Below are 23,896 nucleotides of genomic sequence, written 5' to 3' on the forward strand. Positions count from 1 at the left end.
TTGAGTAACAAGCATAATTTGCGAAGAAAATTGATCAAGAGCAAATATGCTGAATGGTTCTGTAACAGGCACATCAAAAACGCTTTTGTCACTAAGTCACTGCTTGGTTAAGTTCCTTAAAAAATCTACATTACTGGTAATTTCTATTTTATTTTGAATTTTCACACCTTATTTGATAGCAGTTTTTGAAAATATGCCCTAAAGACACTCCAAGAACATAACTTAAAAACTTGTTCTTTTATTAAATGAAAACACCACTATTCACAAAGTACTGTGTTCACTGTTAGTTATTATAGTGTTATAAGAGCCTATTTAGATATTCAGATAAAGTAAAAAATTAAGGGAATATTGTAGACAATTCCGCCAGTGATTATTTTTTTCATATAAATATGGATATGTAATAAATTGCAATTTAAAAATTTAAGTTTAGCTTTACATAGGAAACACAAATTTTTCAGTATGTTCATAGTACATTTGGGGCTTCTGTTTGGTTTCTTGTTTTTTGATGCTTCTGGAAAATCTTACAGTCTATTTTTGATTGACACGAGCACAGGTAAGTAGAAACTGCAAAAAGCCCCCAAAGATTAAAGTACTCAAGGAGATCAGCACTGGGGGATTAGGCAAAAGAAGTAAATGTTGAGAAAGAAATTTAACTGGGAAAACAAGAGGTCACTTGGTTTGTGAACAACAGGAGACAGCTGTTGCCAGCATACTGGGCAACACAAAGAAGCATTAAATCTGGACTGGGAAATGGGAGTTGAAATGCACATGAAAGAAAAGTTCATTTTGTAAGGAAGCAAGTGCTCTTTGTACTGAGTCCAGCAATTTTTCCATGCATTGAGTAGGTGGCTGAAGTTAAGACTGCAGCTTAAACTGAAACAGTGGTTTGACACTACTGAAATGGAAAATACCTTCTTTCTTTGTCTTCTGTCTCTTTGTCCCTGGCCCCATGATACTGTTTTATGCCTTCTTGTACAGAGTCTGGTGCTCATCCCCTAATGGCTCACAGAGAGCCATAACTGAAAAGCCTTAGCAGATGGGCCCAGTGAATAGAGCAGGATTTTCTGTTCACAAGCAGGAATAGACAGATGTAACTAGTTTGTAGGTGGCAAACTTGGAGCTGCTCAGCTGTGACTTGCAGCTGCCTCCTAAATATGAACAGAACGTTGAGTAAAACATTTGTGTAACATGGAACTTCTGTTCTGCTTTTTACTGTCATCCACCTATTCAGTGTTCTCAGAAGTGATACAAAAAGTATTCACTTCAAGGACTGCATTAAAAAAAAAAACAACTAATTTCTAAATGGTTATTTTGAATGCACTAAAAGAAATCTTGCAATTGAAATTCAATGAGAAAACTTTTAATGAAATTTACTCTGCTCCAATATTGTTAATTTTAAGAGTAAATTGGTTGTTAAAGTATTTTAACAGAGCTTTATTCTGCAGCTATGAAATCCATTGATTTTTGGTTTTTTAATGTAAAAGTATGTTGGTAGTCACTTGGCTGGACTGAAATGCACTAAGCTCAGCTGGCAAAGTGTGGTGGTACAGGCTGTTTGGAATATGTGGGTCCAAAATAAAAGCAGTGAGTGTGTGTACATTCCAATTTTCCATTTGTTCAGTTCTTATCTGTCTTACGTAATGGAATGAAAATATGGAAAGTCACAGCATCTTTTTGTGGCAAAATTTCAAAGAGAAGCCAAAATTCCCAATCACTTCTGCTTCCCTGTTCACAATCTTTTTTCAAATACCAAAAGAAGGCTGACATCCTCCACCCTCTCTCTTGTGTCATTCCAACCTGTTACTGCAATAGTTTCTTTGTGCTTTTCATTGTTTGCTTTGTAAACCTTCCCTATGGACCTGCCAGTTTTTGTTACCTTTTGTAGTTGTGCTTAGTGGCATCGCTTCATCTCGGGGTACGCAGCCCTAGAGTAGGCATTGTGCAAGTACTAGAAAACTCAGTCCTGGGTCCTGGAATATTAGATAAATAATGAATAATAAGCTCTGAAGGATGGAGATAATAAAATATATACATTTTTGAAGTAGTGTACTGATACGAAACCTCTACTGGTAATAGAAGGAGAATGAAAATGCACCAACAGATTTGTGGCCATCTTTGCTTTATAAAATGTAATGTAGATCTTACATGGATAAGGAAATAGGAAATGGAATAATTTATAATGAGTCACAAGCAAGTGGTAAATCGAAAGCAAACAGCAAGGAAGAATGGAAAAATAGAGTTGGTGGCAAGATGCATGACCTAGTTGACTACAGAGTTATAATGAAAGAAATAGGGACAGCTCAAGTTTTTACATTGAAGAAGTGGAAGAAAAATAAAGGAAGTGAACATTTTAAGTTTTGTCTCTGAAGGGTGGATGCTATTCCAGAAGAGGGATGGCAGCTTTGAGCATGGGGTGGAGAGATTTTAATGTAAGTTGGGATAAAGATAAACCCAGGGAAAAAAAATCAGCTATAAAACCACAATAGAAATAGAATGAAAGATGAGCAGTGGTGAATGGATTGAGGGTCAGTGGCCAAGAACTGGTGGAGGAAAAGAAATGGATTTGCTTGAAAACAAGAAACAATGTTTAATAAAGACACAGCTTGGAAAATTGTTATTTTGCAGAATGTTAGATCCAATTAGGATGAACTGTGAGTAGGTAATGCCCAAGAAACAAATGATGATCTGTCATCCGACATAAAGATGGCAGACCTCAACAAGACGATCAGTAACTGGGAGGGGTGTCGCTGTGCAGAGGGAGGAATGAAGGAACAGTTGAAAGATGTGTGTTGCTCATTCATTCTGATTATCATTTGCTGCATTGCTCGCCTTCATTTCATTCCAAGTCTCAAGAAATGTCATTTCACGTTTCACTCTTGCTTATTGTAATAAAAATTCTTGAATTGGAAAGGCATGCATCTGAAGCTTTTCAATTCTATGTGTAAAGACAACTGCACAAAAATAAGTATGTGTAAGATAAATTCTAGTTTAAATTTTATTTTACTGAATTCAAAGGATCAACATTAACATTGAGATTTAATGAAGATTTGCTGCTCTAGAAACTTACCGTGATATCCTCAGAGCTATTATGGGTGAGATGGAATGCACTAAACTAATTAATTTGTGTTTTCTTTTTGAGACTACCAAGTTTACAAAGGAAAGATTCCTGTCTAATTTGTTACAGTGTCTGTATGCATTGCTTTATTTTCAGCCATGCATATATACCATGAAAGTTCATCAATTTATTCTTGAAGAGTGAGCTCTTTTATATTAGACTGAAGTTTTGGCAAAGAATTTTAAGAACACTTGCAATTGCAGCTTTGCTTTTTTGGCAAATAATATGGAACTGTTTTCAGCTATTCATGTTTCCTGCTGTATACTGAAAGAGCTGGAGGTATTTAGATCACTTCAGGCACCTAGCTTACTTTTGAATATTTTGTTGCCAGTACAGCTTGTGTTGTCAGTGATGGGATATTACTTCATGCACTAAGTTGAGGCTTTGTACTAAGGCTGGTGCTATTGCAAACGGTGTGGGGTTGTTGTTGGTTTGTTGTTTTTTTTTTGCTAGACATAGAATCATAGAACCAGCTAGGCTGGAAAAGGGTTTTAAGATCATCAAGTCCAGCTGTTACCCCAGGACCGCCAAGACCACCAGTAAACCATGTCACTGAGGGCCTCATCTACATGGGTTTTGTACACTCCCAGGGATGGTGCTTCCATCACTTCCCTAAGAAGCCTGTTCCAATGCCTTTTGGTAAAGATTTTTTTCCTAATATCCACTGTAAACCTCCCCTGGCACAGCTTGAGGCTGTTGCCTCTTGTCCTATCACTCATTACCTGGGAGAAGGGATCAGCCTTTTCTGTGTTGGTTTCTTTTTTTTTTTTTTTTCCTTTTGAGTAATCAGTGTTTTCGAACCTTTTTATATGAGGGAATTGATAGTGCCTCAAGCAGTAAAAGAGATACAGTGAAAAAGTAAGTGTCATGGCAGGGCACCATGGTTCTCAGCCTTTGGCTACAGTGAAACTAAAAGATATCAGTTAATTAGGCTGTATTAAATTGTGTTGAAAATGTGTTTTCTTCTACAGCTATTGCATACTTTCTGTAGTAGGGCTTAATCTGTTGTTCTGGAAGTACAGCTATGACCACAGACACGCCCTATAAACAGAAGACCTTACTAGGAGGAATGTGGTTGTCTGTAACTGTTATTTTTAAGACTGTATGTTTATTGATACTCAAGCTGATTCAAAAAGATACGTTTCTTGAGTGAGAACTGACTTTTTACAGCAGAAAGTTAGGCTGTAGATTTTCTTTCATGTCTCTTACAGTGATATATTTTATTGCTGTGACTTGCTTACTTTTTGTTATATGTGTGCTGCGCTCTAGGACTGTTCCTGAGTATTGAAATTGTTGATGAACCTTTAATGAATTGTTTAACGTTCTTGGTTTGTGTCCCTGTATGTTCCTATGTTGTGAATGAAAGGGAATTAAGAGTTATATACTCAATACTTTTTCCTAAAGAGGATTTCTCACAGCATGTTCCCTCTAGACCTGGTGTCTGCTACAGTGCAGTGTTAGAATATTAAGATGAATGAAATTATAACTGTTTCCCTGATACACCATTTGACAATCATACTCAGGTTCACAAACTTCTTTTATTTTTTTCAGCCTATAATTTTATCTTCTATTTCTCTTCCTTACCAACTATAATGCTCTTCAAGTTGTTCTTCTTTAATGTGTATCACATGCGAATGTTCCATCAGATGTTTTTCCTTTCAGTATTTCTTGTCCAGTGCAAATATGTAGCTATTTTAATCTCTTGGTGATTTTTGTTGTTGGCTTTTTCCTCTGGATTCCATGTAATTTGTCAGTACCTTTCTGGTATTGAAATGCCTAGGAGTGAATGCACTATTGCAAATATGTAATTATGTCTCCCCTGATCATTGAGAGGTTATATTTATTATTGCTTCACATAGCAAATTCATATTTAAATTCCTGTCCACTATACTTGGAAGCTTTTTTCATTATTACTGCATCACAGATTTTTATCCACTGTTTCAGATCTGTGTTTTTAGCCTGCATATTGTCAGATGCTGTTCCTTGCATTTCCATTTCCCAGTTCTTGTATTTCATTCCACACACATTTCTAAACTCTCAAAAGCTGATGTTTCTCTTGCTCTGACAGGTTATCAAGGTTATCTCACTTCTTGAGTTTGTTGCCTGTGTGACTTTGGAAAATAATTTTGCTTTAATACATAGGCTTTTGGGTTTTTTTCTGCATATACTTAATAACTTCTGCTGCTGCCCTGGGGATTGAGTTTTGAGATTCTCTATCTTGTTTTTGTTAGCTTTCCTAAGTTAGAAAAACCCACTCCCATTATTGCTGTTATTTTATTAAGTGATCATCTGCATAGAATCAGCAGTTGCTATGTATGTTTGAATTCACTGATACATGTATATGTGTGTGTCTGTGTTGTGTGTATGTATGTATATGCCTATTCATGTATAATGTGTTTTCCTATTCATCCATTTAAAACAATGCTGTATACCTACAGGAGGATGAAGAAGAAACGTATGAGCAAACTCTAGAATTCCGCAGAGGAGGTGATGGTCAGCCAAGACGGTCCACACGACCTACTCAACAATTTTATCAACCTCCAAGAGCTAGAAACTGAATAATAAGAAATAAAAGGTAAATATTATATTGCTATTTTTTTATGGGTTTGGATTTCAAGAAAAGTAGATCTGGATTGTTCTGTACTAAAGTGTCCTTCAGTCTTTGTGAAGTTTGTGAGAGAACTTTCTGCAGCCTTGCCAGTAGTTGGCTGTTTAAGAACCATCAGTATTGGGTTGCAAGTGATAAGTATTTTTAAGAAATAAATTACTCTAATCACTGTTTTACAAGCAAATAGACAACTTAAAATTCTTAGAAACACCTTGTTCATCACTTTAAAAAAGTATTAAGCAATAGCACATGTATGACCTACTTCAGTTGTTGCAGTCTGTTTATATGGAGCTATACCTACAAAATTCTATTGATACCAAGTCAGTGTCTCACCATTTAAATGAAAGTTTTATGGTTCGTCTTTTTAGCTTAAAAAAACCACTTATGCAGTCACCTACATGAAAGATATTTTTGGCATATTTCTTCTAAATTCTTTTAGGGATGTTGGTTTACTTACAATACAAGTTGGGATATCTATTTCTCTGGATGTTGTGGCTGTAGGAAGAGGCTTGATATAGCTGTGGGGAGAGGGAAGGCAATAGAAACACTGCATTAAATAGCTTTTAAACTTTGCTTTATGTAAGGACTGAAGTCATCTGAGCAAGCTTTTTACTTGATACTTTTTCACCTGAGAGCAGTAGCATCTCATTCACTTACATTGGATCAGCTGCTTCTCTGAAATAAGAGTCTGCAGTCCCTACTGAGCTTAGTACTATCTGTCTCTGTCCAAGGTCCCATATTCTGCTTTTTATGAGCCATTTATGTGAGTAAGTATTCTTTCTATTTTTTCACTTAGTGAGGGAAGGAGAATGAGCAACATTAAAACCTATTATCTGTGAGCTTGTCACTGAATGGGGAGGTACAAGGCCTAAAAATATTTGCTGTGCTCTGAATCTTGAGGGTATACCTGCACCTATGCCCTTTTAATTAGCAGAAATTAAGGGATTATGTATCATCCTCAGAAAATACACCACACATGCACATTCAGAAATGTAGAAAGGCCAGCCAGATAAAACAGTTGTAATTCTTTTACTAAAGAAATCAAATTTGCTGGCCTGCTTTCATTTTACCTGCGGATCTTCTAAATCCTTAATTTTCAATCCTGAATTAAGCAAGCTTTGTAAAGCCATGTGCTATTTGATGTACATTGACAGTGTGGCTTTGTCTTGAATCTGACTTATTTCTACTAGCCAGATTATTTTTTATGGAGCTCTTTTTAGAGCCTTTCCTTGCTCCAGTCCTCCATGGTCAGTAGGTTTAATAATGCTGCTAATCTCTGCAGCTTTGGTATTTCTGAGGTACAATAATGTATGATTTTGCTTTTTGATCATGTGCTAAAATACCTTTTTCATTTGGGAGAGTACTGGCAATCTATGAGCAAAATTTATTCTTGGCTCTAGCCAAGGTGATAATTATGCTATTTTTGCCTGTATCATTCAATTTTCTATTTTAAGTATGTGTATCAATCACTATCAATAAACATGTCATTCGGTAATTTACGCAGAAATAATTCTGGCATATGCCCTGATCTGAGTTCTAAACCAGCTCAGCTGGCTCAGAGGAGTGTCAGTGTGATCAGCTGAATGAAATGTGCTCAGTGCACGCACCACTCAGAGAGGGTATTTTTTGTCTTTAGATAATATTTTTGGCATTTCTCTTAATTTTACAGTATGAATCTGGAAAATTATATTTAGCTTTAGTCAGATGGGGGGAGAGGGAAGCAGACATCCAGAGAGAGTGGTGGTAACTCCTGTATCTCAAGAAGAGTGAATAAATTGTTGGCAAGTAAGGATCAGTCTTTGTAAGGCACAGGTGGTTGTTCCTTCCAGGTGCTCTTATACCTTGCTTTGAATATTCTAACAGCATCCTTGGTATCAAAACTGTAAAAAAATACATAGTTACAGCCCTTCCCTTGCCCCAGTTCAAATACTTTTGTGTTCTTCAGGTAAAGGGGTGGGGAAAGAAGATACATGTTGGAAAATGTGTCATGCAACAAAATGTATTTTTTCAGCAACTACTTTGCTTTAAAAAGTACATCTTTTACAGAAAGTACTTCCAGATATATCTTTTTTTTCCATCATATTTTAAAATTCTTTGCTTCAGTTGATGAAACGAGGTATTTTCTCTGTCCTCTTTTGCCCCAGGACTGTTTGATTTAACATATGCTCAATTTAAATAGTGCCAATTTGTCATCCAAATCTGAATTTATTAACTCAGGTCGGAGTGCAATCAGTGGCAGCTTAACCCTAGTAAATTTTGGTTACTTTTTTAAGGCTGTTAGAATATTATGTAAACAATTTCTAAAATAGAAATAGCAAATGTTGTAAGAGTTATACATACCTTAAATAGATGTCACTGTAAACAGCAATTCATTATAAGAAGATACATGTTACTGCTTGTCAGGAAGATCCATCCCTCTAGATCAAAACATTCACTGCCATCTTCTTTGGCTGCCATAACTGATTTGTCTTGAACTTTAATTAAGTGGAGTTAGTATCTCTAACTGGCTAAAATGTAGTAGATTTGAACATTTGTGTATTTTATATTAACATGATTTGCTAAATCTAGCTGGTTTGTTTAGCTGCTTTATCAGGTTTAGGTTTGTATTTGGAAAATTTCTAGTATTAAACTCAGCTACATTTCACCATAAAATAATGTAACAGCTTTCAGGTGTAAACACCAAAAAGAAGTTGTCAAGATACTCAGTTGGTCTTCAATTCTTGAAACACTAGGATCACTCAGGTAGAAAAAGAAAATAAAGAGGCAAGATGTATCTTCTGTATAGAGGTTGGATGATGCTACTTAAGCTGCATTAGTTCAGACGAAACAACCCTTTATTTTGTCTCGAATTCATAATAGGGATATTTTTCCTCTGCCACTGTGTTCTAGTGAACAATAGGAAAACTGAACAGCTTGTCCTTTTTTACTCAGGAGTGTGGCATCTGCAGTTATCTCTGAACAGTGTAAAAAATTCTTCCTCAGTTTGAGAACACTCTCTTGCAAGTCTTCTTGAAGATAAAAATATTGTAGAGAACAACACAGATACTTTTTCTGTGTTGTACAGACAGGCCTTCACCTGCTAGATTTGCTCTTGCTTGAAGCTCATGTAGAGCCCAGTGTAGCTGCTGTTATTTGCTTTGTTTGATAGGTAAAGTGATGTGAGGAGGTGGCAATTGTGATACTGTGGTGGACATATGTATCATGTATGGCTTATAGTTCCCCATAGTATATCTCATGCTACCATTTATCTTATACTTCAGTTGCATTTTGAAATGCAGTACACTTGACCTAATGAGGTACTGGATGAAGACGGTGGAGTTAGAGAGAAACCAGTAATGAAAATCTATTAAGCTTTTCCAAAAATAAGTGGTGAATGTAATTGGTTCTTCTCTGATTTTAAACGTAGGCAGAAAATCAATCATATTCCTTTTCTAAATTGCTTTCAGCTTACCCAGTCTTGTACAACAGCATAGCTTTAATGTCTTGACATGTAAAAGTTCGGGAATAATGAATGTCAGTTCCTAGAAGTGGATTTCTATGTTTTTTCCCTCCTTTTTATTCCTTAGAGCTCTTGAGAGCATGGTATGTTCTTCTTATTTGAAGGTTTTGATATCATGTCAGAAAAAGACATGATTTATTAGGGGAACTAATAGGGGATCCACTGACACAAAATTTTGCTGCAGAAGGATGCTTTACCTCTTTACCAGATGATTAATGACACCCTTTATTCCTGAGGCGGAGTACCTCTGTATTATGTAAAATAACTTTTTTTGTTCCCTAAAGAGACAGAGAGCCCTTGATGATTATTTTATAAGTCAATACATTCTGGAGAATTTTAATATTGTGGTACATGCCTCATCCCTGGAAACATTTAAAGTCAGGTTGGATGAGACTCTGAGAAACCTGATATAGTTGAAGATGTCATCGCTCATTGCCACCAGAAAGAAAATTCACTCTATCCCAGATAAAACCAGGACAAAGAGGCTGGAGTAGAGGACCTTTAAAGGTCCCTTCCAAACCAAACCATTCTGTGATTCTGTCCTTCTGAAGACCTTCTTGCTGCATTGTTCTGTGCTTCGGGTATTAAGAACAACTGCTTCAGACTTGCAGGAATTCTTGAATTGGTGTTTATTTTGAAGACAGAGCAATAGAGAAGTCATGTTACGGTGTAGTAACAGAAGTATGGGGTAATTAGTACCTCACTGTGGTCGCAGTTGATCTAGAAATGATCTTTTATGAATATCTAGCAATGTGAGATAGAAAACACTAACACAGGATTTTAGCAGAGCACTGCATTCAGAGCCCTTGAACCCACTGTCAGTTTTTTAAGGTACGTGTCAAATACTAGCTTTAACAGGTCTGTAAAATAAGATACTTCTAGAGAATTAGGAGACAAGAATTTAGAATCTAACAATAATAAAAATACATCCTGAGCTTACACTTCCTGTATAGAATGTCATGATTGTATGAAAAAGAAGGGGAACAAGTAATCAGAAATGAGTGTTTTGAAGGATCATAGCTTTTGAAAGAGCCTGAAAGAACCTAAGAGTGTGAACTTACGAGTACTTGGTTATTATCTGTTTCTTGGGTTTTCCTTTGCTCCATGACAGAATTAATCTGCACCTTGTCACACTTGCTATAAAATCTGTATTGAAGTCCTTCCTTAGCAATGGAGAAACTGCATTTCTGTGAGAAGTCATTGCCAGAAAGTGTTTTTTCCTTGTATAAAACCAATCATACTTATTGTATTGAAGTGCAGCCTTCTGATTTATTCTTTGCAAGACTTCTGTCTCTTCAAGTGCTGAAAAGCAGACACCTGCTCTTTTGGAGGAAGAAAATGAAATAACAGTAAAGTGTATGTTGCACAAAAAGCAGAGAGGTTTTATGCTTATCTATTGTATTTTATTTTTCTAATTTAGAAACCTTCTTGGGGTGAGGGGAAATTCACTGGCAGCTCCAACTTGCTGAAGACTTCTAGAAGAAAGTCTGGCTTTTTCCAAGCAGCAGGACAGAACAAAGAAAGCTCATGTGAGCAGAAGGAATTTGGAACTGACAACACAAGAGACTTTTTTAAAGTTCTTAGTTACATAAAGCTGAATACTTTTTACATATGAAAGAGGCAAATTGTCATTGCTGCCATCAATAAAACCACAGTGCACTATTCTATTCTTTGCCTTGTATTCTTTTTACTGAGCCTTCATTGTTAATTAACATAATACTAATGTCTCATGATTTTTATTACTTTTTAATTGATTTTGGTTCTAATATTGTTTCTAGTTAAGTAAGATTAAAACTTATATTTTAACAAAAGTAGACAGCATTGGGCCTTTAATTTGTATTTCAGGCTAGCATTAGTTAACCATGTTAAAAATTAACAGTTAATTGTTGTACAGAGAAATTCTGAAAAGGTTTTGACTGTTTTCTATGCTTATTTTCCAAAGTTGCTGAAGGCCAAATTACAGATTTGCCTATTGTGCTTTTCATGATCTGTCACTAAAAGGTCTAAGGGGAGGAGAAAAAATCATGAATTTCAATAGTGATTTTCTAAATTATTTTAGGTAAATATTTTCTTTTTAGGAATATTTATATTACAGAAATAGAAACATTTGTAGAAAGTACAGGAAAGTAGTTTAAACATGAAATACCAAAAGATACATAGGAGTATTTTAAACGTAAATATGCGTATACACGCACACATGTGCAACCTGTTGAATAATAGGTTATTTCTTGTAGCTTGAAACTTTGCTTTTATTGATTCATATTACTAGATTTTTTTCAGTTATCATTGGTGCTTGAAAGAATCTTTATGTCAAACTACTTCTTACTCTAAGCTGTATCTTTGAATCTTATGTAATTGTGACAAATATCTGAAATTTCCCTATTTCTTTAACTCAGAAGCACTCAAGATCTTTGTACCATGCGAATCCCTTCTAAGCTTTATTCTGATCATATAAGTAACATTGAAATAGCACGTGTGTTTTGAGGTAGTTCTGTAAAGACAGAATTTTGCCTGAGATATGTATTAAAGGTATTAAGTTGTACAATTCTACCACATTTCTCTCTGAAGGCTCATGCAGTACTCTGTTTGGATAGAACCTGGTTTATCTGGATGAAAAGAAGTTTTATAATGAGGATGTAATTGAATGTATTTGCAGTGCATAATATGGATTACTGTATGAATGCAGTCAAAACATTACAAATGTTTGCAGAATAGTAAGGAACCAAATGTTTTGCTCCCTTAATGGATCCTAAGCAGCTTGTTAAGAATTATAATGCAACCCACTAATAATTCTAAAATTTGGAAACTTAAAACATGAGCTGTCCAATTTTGAAGCTCTTCACTATCAACTGCCACACAACAAATTTTATGAAGTTTGTTAGATTTTGGTTGGAAATCACTTTCCAAATACTATAAATTATCCTGATCAGATCTGCTAAATTGTACTAGTAAATAAATAAATTGTAGATCTAATACATTGGATGTTGGATGCTTTACTTCCGGAATTACTGCTAAGACCACTGAAAGCAGCTATTCAGCTTCCGAAAGCAGTGCAGCTATGGCATCTTTTTAAGAAGCAGTTTTGATTTTTGTTTATGCATAGACTGTGCATTAAATTATCCCTATAGTCAGTGTACCAAGGTAATTTCTGAAATTAACGTAACTGTTATGTTCTTTTAAGCTTTCAGTCTTGCTGTGAACTAATCTTAAATTTCAGAAAAATGCCATCTGATTTAGTGAACCGTAAAAAATAATGCCTACTTAGGAAAATTCTAAGCTTATACAACTACAGTGCAGCATTAATCTGTAGTGGTTATGGTAATCTGAAATTACCACATGTTGTGTCTGTAGGCAAATGAAATATATTTGAGGTTGTTGGTTTTGTTTTTGTAAAACAGTAAAGACCATGGCCTGGTCTTTTCACTGGTGCCGAGGGACTGGAAAGCCAAAGTAAGCATACAGACGGAGAGTGTTCTTGAAAATACATGTTGTCTTTGTGTGGTTTATGATTATTTTCTGTTTTGGTTTTCACTGCAAAAATACTTCTTTTGAAAGCTCTGCCTGCATAGAATGTGAAGAACCAGTGACTGAGTAGATAAAAAACATTTGTTTCAACCTGGTCTGAAAAGCAAGAATTAATATATTCATGCTCATTGATTCCTATATCTGGAAACAACACAATGATAAACTATATATTTAAATTATTTTGTTGATTTGCATAATACATCAATACCACAATTATAATTATTTGTGAGTTACAATATAGTCAAGTTTGCGTACTAAAGAACAACATTACTTACCTTTTATGTTCAGAAAAAGTTACCATGACTAGGTCAGTTTTTGATAAGAAAGTTAACTTATAATTTGTCAAAAACAACAGCAGAAGCAAGCTCCTGAATTTTGTGGGGCAACATCTGTGTAGTTAAACAAAAAAGGTTGATAAGGAGCCTGATCATCCAAGCTATTTATTTGCTAGCTTGATTTTTGACTCTGTTCTGGAGTGTTCTTGACCAGCTGTTTCTAAGACAAGCATGTCACAAAGGAACTTGTACTTTGCAAGCTGGACATGAGCCAGTTGGATCAATAGATCCCTGGTCTGTGGCCTTTTAGTAGGGTTATAGATACAGTTTATGAGAATTTCTGTCTTGAATTTAGGAATTCAATTCTGAGGAGATGTTTTCCTTGCCATGGACTTGTATATAACGTTTTTACCTAAAGGAAATGAAAAAAAAAAAAACCCACAACAAAAAAACCCTCTGGACTTTCTGATTTAAGGTGGCAATCTTGACACTGAATCTTGACTTTTTCCTTTATATTGAGAGATAAAATCATTTTGAAACAAAGGGTGGAAATGTTCTGGTTTAACTTTGCATGTTTCCAGAGTTTTATAAAAAAATCTGATTGATGTTGTCATGGTTTTATTTAAAATTCTTCCTTGGACTGACATCATTTGATAGATATTCATATACGTTTTATATATATACTAATGTAACTTTTACTTTTGTCACTAACAGGTGTTAATAAGTCTTTGGTAACAACTGTACAAAGCATTTTGAGGATCACTTGTCAAGTTTGGCTCTACCAAGAAACACTGCTGGAATTGTCTCTGCAGAATCTCTCTGTAATGACTTGAGCCTTATGCAGATAAAACCTATTGGAAATCTGGCCTTCCAGAGCATTATTAACAACTCATATTTTCATTGAGTGGTGAACAGTTGATATCACAGGAAGGCCAAATCTTATCCATGAGGTGCACTTGGCATTACATACAGAATGAGTAAAAGGTTAATGGAAGATAAAGATTTAGTTTTAGGTAAATCTGAAGAGATCTTCGCAAGAGAAGTCCTAAATAACAAAACTTACTAATGAAGGTTGTTTTAAAGTAAGCCAGGTAGCTGAAAGAATCTGGCAGTGTAGGGTAAGCAGTCTCTTTCTAGCAGTATGGTTGGAGGGGACTTCATACAGAAAAGTCTCCAGTGTTTTTGTGCATACATAGGAATGTATTGTTCAGAATGATTGTCTTTAGATGCTTTCTTGGAGAAGAATCCTAGTTTGACTGTCCTTTTGTCACATAACTTGATCCAACTCCAGTAAAACTGTAACTTTCTTGAGAACTGTATAAACCTCGAGAATGGCTATTGCGCAATCTACATAACTCAGTTTAGCTTTCTACTTACTGTATGACTGTTGAGGTGTTCTCTTGTTTTTTGGTTTTGCTTTTTTTTTTTCTCCCTAGAGCAACCTATTGCAGGAGAGCAGCGAAACTGGAAGATACTCCAAACATGTAGCCACTGACCTTCCTATAGCATGACATGCATATGAAAAGCTTTGTGTATTTATGGTATTCTTCAAAGCAATGGAAGAGACTCGTAATTACATTTTTTGTTTTTCTGATATTTACTGCATGTAATTCTTTATGTTGGCCTGTTCTGGCTTTAAATTACGATTTCGTTTTGAGAATGGTTCTGAACAATCTAAAAAGTAAAGAAATTGCATCAATACTTAATTTTCCCATGAAATTGAGAGACCATAAAAAGTCAGTTTCCATGCAAACACATGGGCTCTTGATGGACCTAATTATAATCTGGAAATCATGGTGGTATGACTGAAACCAGAATCTAGTATACATTAAAAATAAATCTTACATGTGCTCAAATGATTAATTTGAACTATAGGTGGCCTAAAAAAAGATTCTGCAGCTGCTTCTAAGGAAAATGTTAGCAGTCATAGTGCCTTGTAATATGTCACGTAACTTGAATATCTTAAAAAGAATGCATAGGGTAAGTATTGTGCAGAAAATACTCGTCATTTTCAGGCAGTTTAGTATGTCACGGGATCTTGGATGCTTTGCTTTGATTTTTATACCATATATTTCTAAACTGCAAAGGCTAAGGAACATAAATAATATTTTATATTTGTTTTATAGTCAAAATAGTCTTAACCCAATTATATTTTGTTATAATGTTATGCCTCTGCTAAAACAGTTGTAATCTTGCATGCTCGTGCACAAATTTAAGTCTCAACCATCCATTTTGTGCTGATTATTCTGTAGCTATTTAGCAAAGGAATTTGGTTTGTTTAGAATAATAATAAAAGTAAAAAACAGAATAAGGAATGCTTTATCATTTTGATATGCCACAAATAGTGGGGGTTTTGTACTGGGAGACTAGAATAGCATATGCAAAGCCAGTGTTCCATGTGCTATTTGAGTAAGTAAAATATCTTTCTTCAAAACTAATTTTTTTAAACGTAAAAATTTTATAGTTTGATTCCCCTTTGTCCTAATAATTAAAAATGTTTCATCCCAATTTAATTGATGGAATAAAACAAATTATATACTCCAGCATTTCATTATTTCTGCTGTATCAGTCTCTTTAGGTATATTATGATCAGATGCCCCCAGTAACAGATATTCTTGATGGCCAGATGCAGTGTGGCCGTTTTACTGCAATTGGTTGGTTTAAAATGTGTATCAGAACTTGATTTAACATTGTACCTGGTGAAGTTGAGATATGTCATGCTGACATTAATCAGGAATAGGAGATACAGCTGCAGAAATGACAACACAATTTAGCATGTGCTACTCCATTTTACTTAATTGCTTTAACGGGGAACTCTCATTTTTAAAAGGAAAACAAAGGAAGTTCTTGCAGCTGTACATAAACCATTGAAAATGTGACCAAATTTAAAATGAGAAGCTGCCTACCACATCTTTAAAAGGAAAGTTGCAGGAATTGTGAAATGTGAAAACATGCCATGTAGATCAGCTGAGAACCTTTGCACTCTGTGGCTGGGGAATCTGACTTTTTTCTCAGATATTAAAAAGTTAAACAGTTCCTAATATAGAATAACTGTATTTGAAAACAACTTAGCCCAGCACTGCATTCAGTCTCTGTACTCTGTGAGGAACCTGGCTGTAGTTGCTGCTGGCACTGTTTCTCAGAGTCTCAGAGCTGGGAGTCTTGGATGAAAACTGATAGATAGGTTAAGATACTGATGTTAGTTTAAGAGTTCCTTCTATCTTAATGTGAGAAGCTGTACTCTATACTTGGAAAATATGGAAGAAGCTGGGACGTTGTGTGTTTAAATAGTTCTTTGGGATAAATGTATTATTAATATATTGCAAACTGTAGTTGTGCATACTTGAATAAGAACAAGATAGGTGGAAAAAATAACTATTTAAATTATGATATTCTAAGAATTTTGTCAAATAAAATACACCATCTGCAAAGAACTTAGCATCCTGAAATACAGCCACTAATGGGTATAATGTACAGTATTCATAGATAGAATTCCAGTTAAGATCTTTCGAATATGATCCCATCTGTGGTGAACTGGTACTTCTACTACATCCTATTAAAGTCACCTTTTGCTAATACCTCGGACAGTGATACTTTGGCCATTCCTAATTTATTACAGATGTAACGCTTTAGACGTAAACTGTTGACCAAGTTGGGACTAAGATGGGGTTTAGCTGCACTTAAACTCCATCAGGAGTTTACAAAGCAAGGGGATCCACTCTGAACTTCGTGACTCAGTGTGTGGTTCTCCCTTTTTGTATTGTCGGTATCTCTGTAAATCATTCTAAATAAATTTTAAATTTATTTTCCTTTGTATGTTTCATCAATGTAGTAAATAGTACAGTTACTGTACCACCGAACTTTGTTAATTTACACTTTCATAAATTCATATTAAAACTACTTTTGCTTATACTTTTGATTCTTTGAGTGACCCTAACCCAGCAATTCATGACACTTTATAAAATGCTAGGAAGATCCAAAAATAGGCTATTTTAAATCTTCTTAAAAAAACAAATATAAGGATGCAGTTATGATAGAATGGCTGGGATTGTACAATCTCTGTGCCTGGTTGATCTAGTGCTACTATTGTAAATTTGCTCTAATGTTTCTAAAACAGTTTGACTCATATTTGTTGTATGCTGGGTGACTGTCACTCAATAGAACAAAACAATGCTCTGTTAGTAGATACTGAGTTTAGTGTCAACCTGCTTATGTTTCTTGACAAGGTGTTGACCTGACTGGTTGTTAAACGCAACCCTGAATATAGACAGGCAGAGAGTTGAGCACACCTGATGCACACAGACAGTGGTAACTGAGCCTGGGGAAGAAGAGGTTGCTTATTATGTTGTTGATATTACCATTATAAAGCAGCCTTTTTTAATCTTAAAAATGCTGTTTGGAACGCTTTGAAATAGGGCAGGGAAACCATTTCCTGACAGCGATATGTTGTGTGATATGTTAGGACCCAGAAGCAAAACAGGCTAATGCTGTCAGAGTGAAATCTCTGTGCTAGCTACTTGTTGTGTTTCCAATGTGGAATAGAAATGTGTGTCAGGAGCAGGGCTAGCCTTGGGCGCAAGATTAACGAAGTCTGATGAGCATGGACTTGGCAACAGAGAAGCTAGACTGATGTGTCTGTTTTCAGCAGCAGGACCTGAGGAACAGGGAGCTCCCAGCACAGTCTCCAAACTGCCTCCAAGGAAACTTAGAAATGTACAAATCATAAGGGTAGGCATATCTTGAAGTGCCCATTTAATGAAAAATAAATGCTTTTTTCCTCCAGGACCTGCTCTCAATGGGTATGTTTTATTGCTAGTAGTTACTAGCATGAGCTGTAACATATATCTGTTTATCCTATAAAACTTGGAATAGACTGTGCTGATAACAGAGTAATCTGAAAGACTGGAATATCTTATTTTCTATTAGATTATCCCATCACTTTAATTATGTCTCTTCCACTATATTTGCCTGTGGACTGCAGAATTAAAGCATCACCTGAGGATTTATGTGAGAATAAATTTTAAGAGTACATTTATTGAGCCTTTTTTTGGTCCACTTCCTCTAGCTGCTTACTTGAATGTACAAAATATGAAAATTGTTAGCATATTTAAAACTTTCCTTTGCATGAAGATTTATACTGTGAACTCATTTATTATAAACTATGATATGCAGTGAAGATAAATAACCTGAAATACAATATACAAGTCACCATCTATATGTGATTAATTGAAGGAGTTATGGAGGAGGGACCTCAGCTCTGCTTGGCAAATTCAAAAAGTACTTCCAATTTATCTAATACCAAGAAATATGTAATGAACAAGATCAAATTATAATGCTGTGGTCCATTGAGCATGGCTGATTAAGATCATTGTTCATTCACCTAAAGCCTGTCATTTAATATCTACATTATTAGAGAAATGCGTAACTCGGATCTAGCAGTACTTACTTTTTAAAGAAGAACTATTTATAGAAAATAGTTCTTCATAAATATCTTAGTACAGGTAAACCTGGGCCCAAAATATATTGAAATGTGTTCTCTGCCTAATAACTAGATTATGTAAGAGTATACTTTTTCCCTCCTTAGCTAACTATACTGATAGAAATTCTCCTACTGCAAGATTATTGATCATTTAAACAGTCATTCCCTTTCCCTTTATGGAAACAGATTACAGTAATATAAACACTATGACTGTACCAGGATAGTCAAAGTAGAATGATTTTTATTCCTGTCCTTGTATCATATGTCCATGTCCTCTGCCATATAAGCAGTGTAAGGACCTGCTCTTGAGACTGTTGGGCAATGTTTGAAACAGGCTGGCTCATCGGCTTCAGTAAGTGCTAGAAGATACCGTGCTCCAGATGGTGGGTATGACTATCTCTGCTCACATTTTTATAATGCAGTAAAAAATATATAACTTTTTTCCTAAAACAAACACTCCTCCTTCTATCTACCCTGCCCCTTCAAACGAATTTCCTGCATTGTCTTTTTGTGGCTCCTCCTTGCCTTTGTAGCTTTTAAACTGTGTTCTAATAAAGCATTTGAAATGAGCTTTCTGTCTGTTGTGCTCAAAACACAGTGAAAAAGTGTCACTGATTATCAGTGCTGCCAGATTCACTATATCATCTTATAAAATACAGAAATATCCCTAATCTACTTACAAAATAATATTCAAAATTAGTGTTAGTAGGAGAAGCACTGTGTGACAATTTCTTTTTGAAGACTTAATTAGGAAGTGCTTCATCTAAGCCAAAATTCCTGTGTTTTTCTGCTTCAGATACATAGGAAATTGACAAATGTTTGTCATTCTAGTTCTCAGTAACCATTCTCTGTCAGTATGTATTAAAGACTAGGATAACTATAAATATCTAAGAAGACTAAGCATACGTGTTTCTGTATGCATTGCCTACTGCCAAAAAAGTATGGTTTCCAGGAACTGGAAACGAATCTTGCCTGTTCCTGTTAACATGCCTGAGACAGCTGAGCTAGGATAATGGCAAAGTCTTTTATAGGCTGCATAACTTATTTTCATCATGCAGTTAATGTTTAGTTATTTGGAAGCATCTTCAGTAAAGCTACCGTTTTTAAATGCCTGATCTATCACTATTACATTGGAAACATGAAAAATTATTGTGATCCTGGATCCCTTTGAAGGATCCAGACCTAAAATTCCTTGGGTGACAGCACTTGAATGCAGCATAATGAATACCACCGAATCTGCATGTAATGAGAAAAATCCCTTTGCCTTTCATAGCTGAGTCATATTAATGTGAGAGCTTAGGCAGCCCATGTTTCTGCAAGTAGAGGAGCCAACAAGGAGAGGTGCCATACTTGACCTTGTGCTCACCGACAGGGCTCATTGGAAATGTGACTCTTCAGGTTGTAGTGATAAGGAGATGGTTGAATTCAAGATCCTCAGGACAGTGAGAAGAGCATGCAGCAAGCTCACTGCTCTGGACTTCAACAGAGCAGACTTTGGCCTCTTCAGGAACCTGCTTAGTAACATTATATGGGATATAGCCCTAGAGGGCAGAGGGCCCGAGACTATTGGTTGATATTCAAGGACCACCTGCTACAAGCTCAGGAGTGTTGCATCCCAGCTAGAAGTGCAGCATGAGGACCAGGAGACCTCCTTGGATGGATAAGGAGCTGCTGAAGAAACTCTTGAAGGAAAAAAGAGGCTTCTAAAATGTGGAAGCAAGGACAGGTGGCCTGGGAAGAATACAGGGATGTTGTCTGGGAAGCTAGGGACCAGGTTAGGAAAGCTAAGGCCCAGTTAGAATTAAACTTGGCTACGGATGTTAAGGATAACAGGAAGGAATTCTATAGGTACATTGCAAATAAAAGATTAGGAACAACATGGGCCCTCTCCAGAAGCTAGCAGGAGAACTGGCTACTCTGGATTTGGAGAAGGCTGAGGTTCTGAATGACTTCTTTGTCTTAGTCTTCACTGGCAAAGGCTCTGACCACACCACTCAAGTCTTAGAAGGCAGACTCAGGGACTGTGAAAATGAAGACCTTGGGCCCACTGTACATGAGGATCTGGTTTGAGACCATCTTAAGAACCTGAATGTACACAAGTCCATGGGACCTAATGAAATCCATCTGCAGGTGGGTCCTGAAGGAGCTGGCGAATGAAGTTGCAAAGCCACTGGCCATCATATTTGAAAAATCATGGCAGTCAGGTGAAGTTCCTGATGACTGGAAAAAGGGAAATATAACCCCCATTTCCAAGAAGGGGAAAATGGATGACCCAGGGAATTACAGACCAGTCAGTCTCAGCTCTGTGCCTGGCAAAATCTTGGAGCAGACTCTCCTGGATGGCATGCTAGGGCACATGAAAAACAACAAGGTGCTTGGTGACAGCCAGCATTGCTTTACTAAGGGGAAATCTTGCCTGACCAATTTGGTAGCCTTCTATGATGGGGCTATGGGACTGATGGACAGGGGTAGAGCAGTTGATGTCATCTACCTGGACTTGTGCAAAGTGTTCAACGCTGTCCCACACGACATCCTTGTCTCTAAATTGGAGAGACATGAATTTGATAGGTGGACCACTTGGTGGATAAAGAACTGGCTGGACAGCAGCACGCAAAGAGTTGTTGTCAATGGCTCAGTGTCTAGCTGACAGCAGCTCAGTGACCAGCAGGTTGAAGGAGGTGATCCTGCCCCTCTACTCTGCTCTCATGAGACCTCACTTGGAGTATTGTGTGCAGTTCTGGTGTCCTCAGCATAAAAAGGACATGGAACTGTTGGAACAAGTCCAGAGGAGGGCCATGAGGATGATCAGGGGATTGGAGCACCTCTAGTATGAAGATAGGCTGAGAAAGTTGGGGCTGTTCAGCCTGGAGAAGAGAAGGCTGCATGGAGACCTCATAGCAGCCTTCCAGTATCTGAAGGGGGCTTATTATGATGCTGGGGAGAAACTTTTCATTAGGCACTGTAGTGACAGGACAAGGGGTAACAGATAAAAACTGAAACAGGGGAAGTTTAGATTAGATATAAGGAAGAAGTTCTTTACCACTTTACAGTGGTGAGGCACTGGAATGGGTTGCCCAGGGAGGCTGTGAATGCTCCATCCCTGGTAGTGTTCAAGGCTAAGTTGGACGAAACCTTTGGTGGCATGGTTTAGTGTGAGGTGCTCCTGCCCATGGCAGGGGGGTTGGAACTAGATGATCTGAAGGTCCTTTCCAACCCTAACTCTTCTATGATTCTAGGATTCTGTTTTCCAGCATAGAAGAAAGGGGCTATCATGTTTATTTGGACCGAAAGCATTTTTATTCGAGCAAATGCATAGTTTTTGCCTCAAATGCGTCAACACAGTGTTTTGCAGTTTTCCATCTTCAAAGGAAGGGGAATTAATGGACTTTCTGGAGTCAGTAAAAATGGAATCTTCATTCTTCAGTGATAATCACATTAAGAATACCTAAGTTGCTCTCTTGGATGGATATTCTTCAAAGTGCTTATGTTGATTACTTGGATTTTTAGCACCTCTTGACAGTTTTGTGTTTCTCTGATAATTACCTTGAGAAATATCCAGGCAATCTTTCAAACTGAATCCCTCCAGTTCTGAATGAAAAAAATGTCTAAATCAAAGTTTTTCAGATTTTCCAGAAAATTAAGAATACAGCTTGTTCATTAGGGGTAATTTCAAGCAGATGCTACTTATAAAGATGGAGATGAATGTGACTGGCAACAGCAATTTCCTTTTTACCTCATTTCTGTAATGGCTTTTTGTAAAAGCATCTGATTTCTAGAGCAAACTTCCTTTAAATGGAAGGTAAAAAAAACATAAGAAAAATCCAACTGGATTTACTTCTGATTTCAGTTACATTTATCTTCGTTAATAAATGCAATGTGTCATACTTGTGACACATACAATGTGTCTATGCTGGCTAAAATTGTACTGTGTTTATTTTAATCAGTGATGCTCACAGTACAATCTGTGACCTTAGCAGGCTTATATCTGTTGCTGTGTAAGAAAGCTTCTCCCAAATCCTTGTGGTCTATGCTTATGGTTTATCTAAAACATAGTCATTGTCCTCTTTGCATCACTGAAAATACAGTAGTTGTCTGTCTTAATTGGTTTTGATTTCAACCTTTTATTTTCAAGGTAGTGTATATTCTTTGTTGTCACTAATAAGCAGATGCCTGTTAACAGAACTGCATTTAGTAAGCAAAATTTAACAGTTTGTTTGCAAAGGTAAGCTTTAATTACTTAGTTACAGAGCATGTATTCATGGCCACCTTGAGGGCTGTCCCTTCTTCCTCCCTACCTCCTATCCCAGGGAAGTAAAACTAAGAGTGTGAGCCAGCATTTTGTATTTTCCAGGGAACAAAGAAGAAATCCTTAAAGCATTCACATGGAGGTGATTGGTTGTAGGGTTCTAAGTTCAGGGAGGAGAGCTTGGATTTTCTCACATAAATTTATCATAACCTGATACTGACTGAGTGAAACGTTCAGATTTTTAAGAGAGTTCTATGAATTTCCAGGTAGAAGAAGATGTAGAAGTGCGGTTTCCATTGACTGTCCAGCCAGGGACACTGGAAGTATATGGTGGTTTATTACTTCTGCTGTTGATACAGATTGTACTCACAGTTGGTTTGCACCTGGAGGCTGAACATTCCCTGGCTCTTTCTGGTTTGGGGCAGAATGTTCTGGTGAGTGTTCACGATGCGGGTCTTACAAGAGATTTTGGTGAATTTTCTGCTTCCTACTCCTCATGTTCATGTCACTGAACCGTTGTTAGCCTAAAAGCTGAGATGAAGCAATGGATTGTAACTGGCTTTCCATCATGGTTTAATCTCTTATTTAGTGATGTACCTTACTACGAAAGGCAAGGCTGTAGATGCAGGCAATAATGGAAAAAGTGGTGAATAAGTACCTGCAATGGAATGTCTTTATGTCCAGTTGAGCTGTTTAATACTGCTTGTTTGAGTCTCAGTTTGACTGGTCACTATGTTTTCATGAAACATTTTATTTTCCATTAAAAAATCAAGCAAACAAAACCAAACCCACTCACTCTATTTGTGAAGTGATTTAAAGGAAGTATAGTCCAATGTATTTCCTAGCTGTTTTATCTACCCAGTATTTAAGATCTCTGTCTTTTCTAGCAATAGAGAACTATCACTCCAAGACTGTTTTCCTTTCTTTGGTATTATTACTTCCAGGAGCAATATACAGTTTGGATAATTTGCCTTTCTCTATACCTCTTCTCTTTCTGCCCTTAGAGAAAAGGTACTTCAAGCAAAACAGTGCAGAAGTTTCTGGTTAAATGGGTTGCAAGGACGAAATATAGCTGTACTACTTTCATTTTTATTGCACAAGGAATCTATTAATCTGTATTTTTATTGCTTTATGAAATACAGTGAAGTT

At 36.4% G+C, this 23,896-nt stretch overlaps 1 protein-coding gene across 2 annotated transcripts in view; it reads left to right on the forward strand.

The window, feature by feature from the left end:
- The window catches only part of TDRD3 (tudor domain containing 3), a 99,320-nt gene extending 88,431 nt beyond the window's left edge, over positions 1 to 10,889 (forward strand). For both annotated transcript variants that reach the window (XM_005154395.3, XM_031053675.1), the window contains 2 exons: positions 5,554 to 5,690; positions 10,643 to 10,889. In XM_005154395.3, coding sequence (XP_005154452.1) covers positions 5,554 to 5,673 — 120 coding nt within the window. In that variant the 3' untranslated portion in view covers positions 5,674 to 5,690; positions 10,643 to 10,889. The remainder of the gene's footprint in view (positions 1 to 5,553; positions 5,691 to 10,642) is intronic.
- Positions 10,890 to 23,896: the final 13,007 nt, after the last annotated feature.

Source organism: Melopsittacus undulatus, chromosome 2, assembly GCF_012275295.1.
Source record: "Melopsittacus undulatus isolate bMelUnd1 chromosome 2, bMelUnd1.mat.Z, whole genome shotgun sequence".
In the NCBI taxonomy this organism is placed as follows: domain Eukaryota; kingdom Metazoa; phylum Chordata; class Aves; order Psittaciformes; family Psittaculidae; genus Melopsittacus; species Melopsittacus undulatus.